At 40.9% G+C, this 12,026-nt stretch overlaps 2 protein-coding genes across 4 annotated transcripts; one reads left to right on the top strand and one right to left on the bottom strand.

Moving 5' to 3' along the window:
* The first annotated feature begins 4,674 nt into the window (after window positions 1-4,674).
* On the top strand, window positions 4,675-9,220 carry tmem221 (transmembrane protein 221). Its single transcript, XM_064331760.1, has 3 exons — window positions 4,675-5,953; window positions 6,874-6,959; window positions 7,903-9,220. Exons 1-3 carry the CDS (start codon window positions 5,655-5,657, stop codon window positions 8,394-8,396), a joined length of 879 nt encoding a protein of 292 aa, XP_064187830.1. The 5' UTR covers window positions 4,675-5,654; the 3' UTR covers window positions 8,397-9,220.
* borcs8 (BLOC-1 related complex subunit 8) lies at window positions 7,005-11,954 on the bottom strand. Of its 3 annotated transcripts, none has more exons than XM_064331765.1 (6): window positions 11,780-11,954; window positions 11,519-11,631; window positions 10,614-10,678; window positions 10,412-10,519; window positions 9,446-9,534; window positions 7,005-7,752 (listed from the first exon to the last, which is right to left on the bottom strand). In XM_064331765.1, exons 1-5 carry the CDS (start codon window positions 11,814-11,816, stop codon window positions 9,468-9,470), a joined length of 390 nt encoding a protein of 129 aa, XP_064187835.1. In that variant the 5' UTR covers window positions 11,817-11,954; the 3' UTR covers window positions 7,005-7,752; window positions 9,446-9,467. The 3 variants fall into 3 exon arrangements, with proteins under 3 accessions (XP_064187835.1, XP_064187836.1, XP_064187837.1); XM_064331766.1 differs by having other exon boundaries at window positions 7,005-7,748; XM_064331767.1 differs by lacking the exon at window positions 9,446-9,534.
* Window positions 11,955-12,026: the final 72 nt, after the last annotated feature.

Here is a 12,026-nt window from a genome sequence, read left to right as displayed (position 1 = left end):
CCCTTGGCTATGCTATTGGCTCTACGTTCCCCAAACACTCTCCGCCTTCTTATCGTTTCGTAATAATGTCAATAGTGTGACCCGTTAGATAGCATATCCGAGATAATCTTGGCTGTTGGCTGTCAATTGCATAAAGTATATCTGACAATTTATGAGTGATGTTGTGATAAACTTTATTCACTGATACAATGAAACGGAAGCACGGGGCAAGTACAAGGATACATTGCAATAGCACAGTCGCCGTGGTTTAGTCAATATATTTGTCCATATTTACGGCCCTCAACCCAAAATAAGGATAATGATGTATATTTCAGTAATCAAACATTAAACAAACAAAGCATGCTACAGACATTCATATTATTCAGGAGTCATAACTGATGAACTAGCAATAAAAAGAAAGTAAGCAGGGCTAAAGTGAGAGTTCCATTTCTGGATTTTAAAGAAACAAATCAGATTTATGGCATGTGTTGATTGGTGCATACAGTTTTGGTGTGTGATGAATAATATTTTAGATATTTACTTTCCTTCTCTGCGCAAAAGCTACTGAAAGCTCTTTACTGCATAGCCAGAGAGGAATAGTTTAGATTCAGCTAGCCTGATCAAGGTGTGATCAACCACACTGCCAGTGTGGTTTCTTGCCTATCGTTAGCCAGACTACTTTCAAACTGAAATTGAAGCCATGGTTATCGCCAACTATGGGGGTGCAGAATGGAAAAAAATTTGGTACAGATGTGAACTAGATTACAGCAGCGTTGACCATATGTGGTTCAGCTGTTCATCACACATTTGACTGTTGCATTTGCTCAAATAAATACTCCTTTCTATAACACCACACACTTTATCACCCCACTTCGTAACATTAAAACAGTTTCAGCTTCAAATTTTACTAGTATAAAGAAAATAACCCAGATGTGATAATCTGCCATATTTAAGAGTAGATGTTTTTAATAATTTAAAATGTATTTGAAATTAAAAATGCTGCATGAGAACTTAAGTATGAGCCAATAGCAGGCATAAAATGTGCATGACTGCAGTTTCTTAGCCACTCTACGTTGGATTGAGCATCAAAATAAACCTCACTATTTGCAGTCATGACTGTAGAAAACATGACAACGAATCTGATGTGAACACATATCTAGCTAATTACCAATGTGATGCTTTTCAACATTTTTCATTTTTTAGGTAAACTACTTACAGTTTCTCGAGTTCCAAAACTTTAAACTCATTCTGCCATTTTTGGTAACACAGCCATCAAATTCCACTTTGTATTCTGTGCCACATCATGGCTAACTGATTATGCCTGGAGCTCCATGTTGTCAACCTGTCAGAATCCCAAATCACTCTGAGAGGTTCAAGAAAACACAATTAAATTCACCAGTATCAGTGGAAATTACATTATTTTACGTGAAATCATTTATTTCAGAATCAGCATATAAAAATTGCCTGTTTGTTTTTGCACAAAGCTCAGGGAGGGCTGAATTAGGACATCAGACAATTAGACGTATGTAAGGTGGAGCTTGAGGGGTGGTTGTGAAGACAGGCGCTCAGTGCAAAATTATTTACTGAACTGTCAGACATCCCCATGTAAAATGGAGAACTTGCATTTAACCCCAAACTCTGCATGTCATTTGATGGGTAGGCTTTTAGAGCTCTTGAAAAAAACTGGGGCAAATACAAACATACTGCGGTGGCAGGACGCCCAGGAAGCAGGACTCGCAGTCATAAACCTGCAGGTTGTGATGCCTGCTGTATCCCCCAACATACTTTTACTTATTATTGCTTCAGTCAATATACAGCCATATAAATGGATGTTATAAGTATGACACATTTTCTGTGCAGGCTGGCAGATGGACAGACAGACAGACAGACAGACAGACAGATAAATAGATAAACAGATAATGACCTACAGACCGACAGACAGATACACACACACATACACATACATTAGGTGAGAAATAGATGCAAAATATGTTTTGTAAAACAAATCTACAGGACAAAAAACATTTAAGCCCGACATTCAGTACACAAAGTATTTAGAAAGGCTATGAACATGCCTACTTTGTCGTGTCTTAGGTATTGCTACTCTGTTACACATCTGATGGTTAAGGCAGATGTGTATGTGTAAGGGACTCTGGATTGAAACAATATATAAAGAGTTTAATTTAAAGAAATTAAGACTTACAATTAGGTGAATCAATTCTTTCAAAAGGGTTTTACAGATATGTATAATATTAATTATACTCAAGGCCTTTTCTATGAAATAGTTCATCTGTTTTATTTATTTTTTATTTCTGGCCTTGTACGACACAGAAGTTTTTTATGTATATAATTATCAAGACTTTTTCTCCATTGTGATCCACTTATACATTAGATGCAATGTTCCTCTTTCCATGCTTGCAAGAGCTGTACTCTTTGAATTCCCTGGGTCATTTAGCCATTAGTGCTTTTTTCTTTCATCTATGAAGTGCATGAGAAGCAAAACACTAATGGTCCGATAGAGAAATAAAAATAACTTGGGCAGGCTGTGTACAGCGTGATAGCTGAAAATAGAGGTCTGTTCTAAAACAAAGCAAGGAGTCCATTTCCCATTTGAAGCACCATCCAACAATAGTAAATCAGGGAGAGAGTGCGAGTGAGAGAGATAGAAAGTGAGAGCAAGAGAGAGCAAGGGAGAGAGAGAGAGAGAGAGAGAGAGAGAGATGACGGTGATGATTCTTGTTATGATGCCAATTAGAGAATTAGCTGTGCCTCATCTTCGACTGTTGTTCTGTCATAACGATGCTCAATTATGGATACAATATGTCAATACAATCTGTTTCTGGATTATGAGATTTCCTTACTATTTTCCAATGTTCTCCAGTGGTAAACAGAATAGAGGTAGGAAGATTAAGCTATTAGCATTATTTTATTATATAACAAAATTGAAAAAACGACCAAAATGAAATGGTGGCTTTTGACTAACAAAATTTCTTAGACGTAAACCAAATACCGTTGTAACATAAGTTTTTTCCCCCACCAAATTACACTTTCATATTTTCAATCACGTTCCAGCCTACAAAACAAGGGTAAACAATCCTATTACTCGCAACTTTGTGTTTGAGGTTTAGAGTTAACTTCACGCAATACTGAACACAAAATCTTGGGGGATACATTTAGAGGTCATAACACAGTCATTTCTCCCTAAAAACAAAAGAAAGCTGCAGTGCATATTTCTCATCACACTAAAGCAATTACTTCCCGTGTGTATACGGTCTTACGTCTTATGACCTGCAGAGAGGAGCCTGGATCTCTCCTGGCTGCTCTCCTGCAAGTCATCTGATGCAACACTCAGCAACACCCCCGCAGGCTGCTGAAACTGCTCCGCCCCGAGGCCGCCATGCCCTCCAGAGCAGCGTAAGCGAGTCGTTCCAATCCCGCAGAGAGTTCGCTCGCCCCCTCCAGAGCACAGGGGGGGTAAACCGGAGGCTCAGCGGGGCAAAGAGACAGGCAGAAGCCTGGGAAAACAGAGTGGGCTGCAGCGCATGAACATTACGCGGGCAGTCAACGTGCTGCTGCCGTCGCTCCGGATCAATAACACCAGGAAGCTCTGACACTGCTCCGCGCCTTGGCACTAAGGAGGAACACGTTTTGTGGCTCTAAGGAGGCACAGAATTTTGTGTGCTCACTCACTGTGTGCGTGTGTGTGTGTGTGTATGTGTGCGTGTGTGTACGTATGTGTAGGATGCCAGTCATGTGATGTACAGATTCTGTGGCTAGGGCATCTGTTTACTGAAAAGTTTGAGTAAATATTCTGAAAACAAATTTTTAAAAGAAATAAAAAAGAAAAAGCATTTCTGAGCAGTGCCAGGGGCTGGAGGAGTCTTCTGGAAACGGTCCATATTTAGACCTCTTTTTGTTTTCCTGAAACTGCTCACTTCTGCTTTCAGCAGCATCAATGGCTGCCATTTTGGTGTGTGCGGTGGAGCTGCCGAATTCAGAAATAGCCCACTTGGTCAGCTAACACGTCTGAATAAAAGTCGTTGTTGCCTCTTTTTTTTTGTTAGAGGTGAGCAGCACCTGCCTCTACTTCAGAAAGGCATGTCTGTAGCACATCCACACCATCTGACAGACAGCAATAAGATTTTCATTGCTTGAAAATGTGAATGTAACCACACAGCTAAAGAGATTGCACAAAGTTTTTGCACAATTACACCACAAAATATAGTTTAAATATTATACATAAACTATTGTTAGAGCAGCAGTCTGGTTTTTTTGCTATTTAAAGTTGTCAGAGTCATCATTTTGCATCATTATTATGTTACCATTACCTCACAACTTGAAAATATTATTGTCATAGTTCATTATATTGTCATGAGACACTTAAAAAGTACAGGGTATCCTAATCATACATGGTTGGTGTACTTAATATAAAAGCCTCCTTGAACATTGGCGCCCCCTTTCGACCTGTATAGAAAGTGCATATTTTGAACATTGAATCGTCTAACGCCTCTGCAAAATTTAATTGAACTAGGATTTTAAATGTCATTCTGCTAAAAATGTTGACACAAATTGTTAAATTATAGCAATACATATGACATTGTATTTAAATATTTTGGAAGAAGAAACATTACAACTATGCAATGCATGCCAAGATGACGCATTCCAAATTAATTCTTTCAAAGGTCATTTAACAGCTCGGATGTTGCAGACAAGCGAAACGCGTTGAATTTCTTACAATTCAACGACAAAATAATGCAAATGAATATCAAATAAAATGAATATAGTACACGAATTAAACTCCACCATCTTTCCAACCAGTAGCCTATGCACCAGGCGTAGCCTAATCCGTTGTTTCCAAGGTAACGCAAGAAAAATTCATGAGATTCAGCCAAGGACATCGGAGTCCGGGGAAGACGATAATGCATGGCAGCACGTCAGACTTTCCTGGATTATACGGCTATATGGTAGCCTTTAAAATATTGGACACAGTTGAAAAAACGATAAATCTTGCATGCTCACACAAAGTTTGCGCAAGGACCAGTGGAGCTTGGAATTTTGTTTATAGAACTTTATATATATATATATATATATATGTTTCACTAGTTTTAATCATTTTCGGACAGGCGTGCATTTATCGTTAACGAAGAGTTCTATATTATTGTTCAGTAAAGTCTACAAACTTTGTCATGAAATTTAACAAATGGGTGGCTAAATTTTATGTGTAAACTGCTATATTTCTAAACTTTAATAAAAGACCATGATGTTTGCAAAGACGGGCAGCTGAACGTATTATTTCGGAGAATCCAAGTGAAAAATCCATTGTTACAGCGAATTCTTAAATCTGGGATTTAAAGAACATCACATGCTCAGACTGAGTGGCAGCCTCGCGCACGGAGCAAGCAACTTAACCAGACGAAAGTGTTCGATACTTCATCTTTTTTCTTCTTCTTCTGCAATCACGCGGAACTAATGGACGGAACATAAATGAACTATCACTCAAAAACGCAAATTTCTTAAATAACGCTGCACCGCTGAATGAGAAGAGCTCACAGCTGTCGGAGGCTAGCAAAGAGGTGCACCGTTGAGTTAATCGTGAGAAAAATTTGAAGGGCCGCTGAGAAATATAAACGTTTAAACATCACCTTTTTATTAGGAACAAAACATTTGCGGAGAAAATGACAAACATTTACAGTCAACGATCTTTAACAGTTCTTGCTTTTTTGGGAGTTCTATCCGCTATCATGTCTTTGTTGTCAGTCGTCCTGATTTTTCAACTACAGTCTCACCACACGGGGACCAAAGATTCTTCTTCCCGTCCCTCCGTCGTTCCAGCTGAAGTTTCGGCTGTTCTAATGCCGGTAGCAACGGTACTCACAGCCTTGTCCCTCACGTTGAATCTCAGCTCCGTGGTTGTTTGCCTCCTTCACAGCTACTTCACTACCGAGATTTGCAAAGGAGAGGACGACACGGACAGGTACTGTGAGGCCACCGAGAAAAGGCAGTAGTCACGTTTTTTCTTAACTGTTTACATATGTAATTATGCATGTTTCCCCAGATGCGTAAATTCCCTCAGACTGAACTGATTTACCAGTGGATAAGCTTGCACACATAGGCCTATGTAGGCTACAAGTGGATTTAACTCCATTCAACTCCTGCAGATAAATATGTAGAATCATCGCTTTTTAAGTGTTTTCGATTGTTAACATGAATAACGGTAATTGTTCTGGTTCCGAGCAGATGTGCAACATTTTCGAGCGTTCTGGTGATGCTCACCATTTCGGGACACGAAGATTAAGGCGTATAGTGTATTTACGATAGGTTTGATTGCGAGACGTGAAGGCATGTCGCAAACTGACGGGCACAGAGTGGCCATGCCGCTGGCTGCATGACCTGCTTTACTTAACCTAACCCCGAAACCCACAGGAACAAAAGCTTTCCCTCATTACGCACTCCGCTCACGTCTCTCGGCTCTTTCCCACGTTACCGTTGTCATACGAAATTACAGCCGAGTCGCCGAGGACGAACAGGGCAGTTTTCCTACATTTATTGTATGGCATAGTAATTGGAAAACAAAGCTCAATTATGTTTTTAATTGTACAGCAAAATTTACATTTGGTGATCGGTCTATAGCGCTCGCATAGTTTATTCAAAGACTTCATGTCAAAGTAAACAATATTGGCCTATGCCATAAAATATATCGTCTGATCGTAGTAATGAAGTAAAGGTGAGCTGATCATATTTTAAGGTGAAGTAAACTTTTTCATGGTGCCAAAAGTCAATTTAGTATACTGATATTCGTAATATAATATAAATATACTTCATATTAAAACGGTCCCCTAAAGGTACATGAAGTTGTCTTACGTATATTTTACATCAGTGATCCTTCTCCCACAGAGCTGACTGGTTCCTTTTGGACAGCAGAACTGTCCGTCATGTGGCTGTTGGACTTTTTTGTCTGGGAATTTCAGTGTACTTAGCAGGTAAGAAATAAATGAATAAGTATTTACAAAATGAATAGTATATACTTGTACTTTTGGCATGTTTTTTATTAATAAATGCACAATGTAAATAAACATACACATATAAACAAAGCATTCGTTGATTTTCTTTGCAATATACACAGGTTAAAACATTCAATAAAACTCCAGTCCTTAAGTTTATAAATAACTGTACAAATACTAATGTTGATCTGGCTAAAGCAGATTTACTCACCAAACCCTCCACCAAAGTCCAAACAATGAGGTAACTGTGAGTAACTTAATGCTGTTCTGCCATCAGTAATCCCAAAACACTGCAAGACTGCATGAATGAATGTCAAACCAATTCGGACACCACAGCCATTTTAAGGACGTCCCCTGCCTTTAACTGAACTTAACACAAACACTTCAAAACAAACTGAGCAAGAACAATCAACTGGATATACAGTATATAGGGCCTTTCATTGATTTCAAAGTACTTAATTGTAAAGGAGGGAGGCTCACCTCAATCACCACCTATAAGTGGCATGCACCTCAATACCCATTCAAGTGTATGCTTTCTCTCACTCACACACAAGAGAGGTGGCAAAACATTCCGGGAAAGCGGTTCTCTATTCTGGTGCTTGGCTGGTGGATAATTCAGATGGTGCTTAAGAGTGGTGGAGTGCTCCACTGTGCCTGGGGATGGCTGCCAGGTTTGCCGCTGTTGGTCCTCTGGAGCTGGAGTATCTTTCAGACCCCAGAGCCGTGCCTCTCTCCCCCCTCCTTCAGCCCGGTGCCTTCCACGGCTCTCTTCCTAAGGAGACACAGAAATTAGTCCACAATCCCCCCATTTAACCCCCCCCAGCCGTGAGCCGCCATGTTGACTAAACACCTTTTTTTTTTTTTTTTTTTTTTAAATGTCTTAGAGTTCCTCTAACTAGCCCTGTCCTTCCCCTACGTCTAGCCATGTCCATGTACATGCTGCTGGTGTTCGAGACGGAGACAGGCATCGCCAGCGCCTGCGTCCTGGCCTCGGGGATCCTGGTCCTGCTGGTCGCCGTGGCGCACTCGCTGGCGCGGGCCAGCCGCGCCTCCAGGGGCCGCCACAGCGAGCTGCCGGACGCCGTGTACCAGAACGAGCACGAGAGCTGCCCCAGCCTGCGGCCGTCCGAGCTGGGCCTCGCGGACAGGCCCAGGAAGCAGCGTGGCCGCTCCAGCCTCCAGCGCCAGCTCTCCTACCCGCCCTGCGCCGACCCCAAACAGCAGCAGCACTCCCCGCCCAGCGACAGGGAAGGCTACAGCGGCGGGGGGAGCGTTCCCAGAATGCACCGCACCCTGTCGGCCGAGTCCGGGCTGCTGCAGGCCCAGGCCAAGCCCTGGAACGGCATCAACAGCGAGATGCGGACGGTGCTGGCCCGCAAGTCCGGCGGCACCGGCAAGGACTCCACCCTGGTGTGATCAGCGGCGAGCCACCATCGCAGGTTTGGAGTGGAGGATTATGGGAGAAAGACGTCAGCCGCCACGAGCCTCTCTCCATTCAGGCGGTCCGTAAAGCTCGTTTTTAATGCTACCACAACAAATACTGACGGAATGCAGGGTGCATTCATATGTTCTCGCCTTTTTTACGCTAAACAGGATATTCGTTCTTTAGTTGTTTTTCAAACAAACAAATAAGTGCTTGACTAAATAATGGCGGGAACGTGCATTCCAGTCTATAATCATCATTGGCAATATTAATGCTAATCATTCAGATGTATTCCCCTGTTATTTTACTCTGAGTAGTAACTCATGTTAATCAGTGTGCCAGTTGTGTGACAGTGTGAATGCTTCAGCTCGCTGACTAATTGAGCACTTGAATCCAGAATCATGTGTATTCTTACTGAGGTTATTGTGTGGTAAGTGTATGGGTAAAGAACTTAACAGCAGCTTAAATCAAGATGTGGAAAGCACTTGTACTGGAATCTTTTGTTACACTGCAAAACGTTTGCTATATCACTGTAAAAAACAAGTTTGATTTTACAAGATCATTTTAGCTCATCTTGAGTGTACTGTTATAGTAGAAGTTTGTAAAATGAGAACAGCAACCAAAAGGCTTTAAGCATTTCAGAAGTGTGCCTGTAAGTATTAAAGACCAAGGTTGGTCTGTGAAAACTGCAATATTGACTTTTTGCCAAAACTAGTGTATTACACAATGTGTAGATTGAGTAGTTAGCACATTATAATAAGACAGTGCTTTGTTGCTGTAATAGCATTTCATAAATAAAGTTGATTTCAAACCAAGAGCACGAAGGGACTGCTGAGCATTGAATAATCCGTGGAAGACCAAACTCAACACTATGGCATTTTTAAAAGAAGAGGGACAAAGAAAATCACACCCACCATAATAAGCTGTTGCTTAGTTGCGACTCGCAAGTTTAACGCATACTTCAGGCAACAAAGCGCAATAACTAGCACAGAAAACCAAGCATGGGAGCAGCTCTGGGTGTCATGCCTGGCAAGCCACTGACCTTGGACACAGCTCTTCAGAAGTCAGGAGGTGGAGGATGGGGGCAGTGAAGGGTCATGGGGGCAGGGAGGGGGTGTCGCTTCACTAAAGCTGCATGCACGTGTCAAGAAAAATATAAAATAAAGTAAAAACGCTAATCCCATTAGCTACAGTCTCCAAAAGGTATTAGCAATGCAGTGGCGCTAATTACTGTTGTTGACATTGATCTTTACATTGAAGCTTGAGGAAAAAGTAACTATTAGCTAATGGGATATCTTCAAATAAATAAACAGACCAAAATGTGAATAAGCTGTGACCAGAGGAAATGACTCCACAAGCAAAACATAAATACAAAGCAATACAGGACAGAAACAAATCTGGCATGAACAAAGAAGCAGTAGTCTTTGAGTTTCACAAACCTCACTGGATACCAACAAAGAAAAAGCAAATATGTTAAGCCTGTCAGTTTTTTATTTATGGCTTTTCTCTCTCAATCAGAAAATTCCCCAACATGTTCAAAGAGAAACATACAAGACGAGAATCTTCCTAAAAATACAAGCGAGTATGCCAGAACCTCTTCAGGTTCAGCCACATTCAGCTTATTGCCTGGTTACGCAACAGTAAATTACTCTCCCACAGTAACATGGCTATTTGCCATCTCTTTTGATCACTGACCTGAACTAAGGGGAATACACCTCCAGTCAACGTATTTCCACTTGGCCGAGACATAATCTCATAATTTCTTTTGCTGGGCCACATTATGCTGGAATGTGGATTTGTTTCATGGTATACTGAGCAGTATATTGAGCAGTATACTGACCTCCCCCTCCCCCCTTCAGAGTTTTTCATTGATAGAAACAAATAAAAATGTAGACACTACAGTGGAACCAGATCCACTGAAGTAGCTTGGAAAGGTTACGTGATGACAAAAAGAGGAGTTAAATGGCTGCTGTACAGTACTGTGCAAACACACACTACTGCCCCCTACCTGCGCCCTTGGGTAGCGCTAATGTGGTCTTTCATGCTGATGGTCTGGCGGAGCAGTCCCTCAATGCTTTTGAAGTAGAGGCTGCTGTTTGTCATACTTTTCACTGCACTGGACACATACAGAAACAAGATGGTTTACAAGCCACACTGCAGTACTGATTGGTTAAGGGCACATAAATTAATTTGAATATGGGATATATTACCTGCATGCATACTCCACAGTGTAAATGGCTCCCTGACTCTGTTCCTCCCAGCTCTGCATATCGGTCTAGGATAAATGGCAGTTTAAAAAAAATTATAATCGCAGACTACTTGGGAGTGCTTCATTACAGACAACAAACACCATCACGGCCACTGCATGAAACATATTTCCCCCACATGCAGAACTATATTCACAATGAATGCAGAACATTAACATGTGACTCCAAGATGGTGGTCGAAAAATTAACAAATGAAAAACACTGTGAATAACCTGATACTGTGGGCCCAATTATGGTAATTTCATACTACATGTTAAATCAATGTATTTATCCTGAAGGCAGTTTTTCCAGAATGTGAAAATAGGGATCAAAATAGTGGCATGAGTATTAACAATTGAAATAAAAGAAGTAAAAAGAAACCATTAGTTTTGAATGTTCTTAAAATGTTTGAACGTAATACTTAATGTGCTGAAAGTACTACGATGGGTCTATGAAATAAAAATGGAAGTGGTGATGTTAGTACAATAATTTTTCTTTTTAGCCCTGTGCTACACCAAAAGTTGTAATTTAAAAAGCCAGTTTTGGACCAACATCTCAAATATTCTTATATTCTCTTTAAGCCAGCGTTACTCACAACCAGAGACTAACATGGCTCGTCTTGCATGACACTCGTAGCTAACATTCCCAGACCAACCTACCTGCATTTTTCAGTTTAAACTCTCCATATATGATAATGCATAATTTCAAGATTAGGTCGGTAATACAACGTTGATAGGTAGCCATTCACGTTAGCTTACTAGCCTAACGTATTAACCACTCGGCAATTTAGTGAGCCATATTATATTAACATGCAGCGTTCACAGTTAACAGCTAGCTTCGGCATCGAAATCTCAAAATTTCTGACTTACTTTATGCTGCACGAGCTCCGGCAGTGACCTCCTCACGTGTTCTTGCAAACGATAAAGTGCCACCGATGGTTCGTTGGCCAACACGTACATGCTTTCCGTAAATTTATCCGTTACTAAAAGGAAAATAAACGAAAAATGTAATAGGTTAGCAGCCGGATAGTCATATCATAACAATATCGGCTCTATGTTCTGTTGGATCATCACAGCTGGTATCGATACCTCCCACTGACGTTATTATTAATTATAAAAAACTTGTATTACCTCGTTTTACTTTGAGTTGCATCTCCTGATCTTCCATACTGAGTAAATAACTAGATGTCTGACTTCTGTGTAATGAGAGGAAATCTATACAGCTAGCTAGCTTGCTTTTGTTTTGCTCACTGAAGACTTCCCTGTACTGTACAATAAGGGTTCGAGTTAAACACGCTCTTGTGTTATTAGTTCCTATCCCAAAATGTTGCGCTCAGTTCCTTGGTGCTTTCAAGGGTCTGTCAAATGTAAACTCGCT

This window comes from Anguilla rostrata, chromosome 4, assembly GCF_018555375.3.
Source record: "Anguilla rostrata isolate EN2019 chromosome 4, ASM1855537v3, whole genome shotgun sequence".
In the NCBI taxonomy this organism is placed as follows: Eukaryota; Metazoa; Chordata; class Actinopteri; order Anguilliformes; family Anguillidae; genus Anguilla; species Anguilla rostrata.
The sequence above is the reverse complement of the archived record's forward strand: the minus strand, read 5'-3'. Positions and strand labels throughout refer to the sequence as shown.

Excerpts from the sequence above, each read along its gene's own strand:
- borcs8 (XM_064331765.1), bottom strand. The coding sequence starts at position 11,816 with ATGGAAGATCAGGAGATGCAACTCAAAGTAAAACGAG. Across the intron at positions 11,632-11,779 it reads GCAACTCAAAGTAAAACGAG|TAACGGATAAATTTACGGAA; the intron begins GTAATACAAGTT and ends TTTTCCTTTTAG. Across the intron at positions 9,535-10,411 it reads AGCGCTACCCAAGGGCGCAG|CTTTAGTGAAGCGACACCCC; the intron begins GTAGGGGGCAGT and ends ACGTGCATGCAG.
- tmem221 (XM_064331760.1), top strand. The coding sequence starts at position 5,655 with ATGACAAACATTTACAGTCAACGATCTTTAACAGTTCTTGCTTTTTTG. Across the intron at positions 5,954-6,873 it reads GGAGAGGACGACACGGACAG|AGCTGACTGGTTCCTTTTGG; the intron begins GTACTGTGAGGC and ends CTTCTCCCACAG. Across the intron at positions 6,960-7,902 it reads AATTTCAGTGTACTTAGCAG|CCATGTCCATGTACATGCTG; the intron begins GTAAGAAATAAA and ends CCCTACGTCTAG.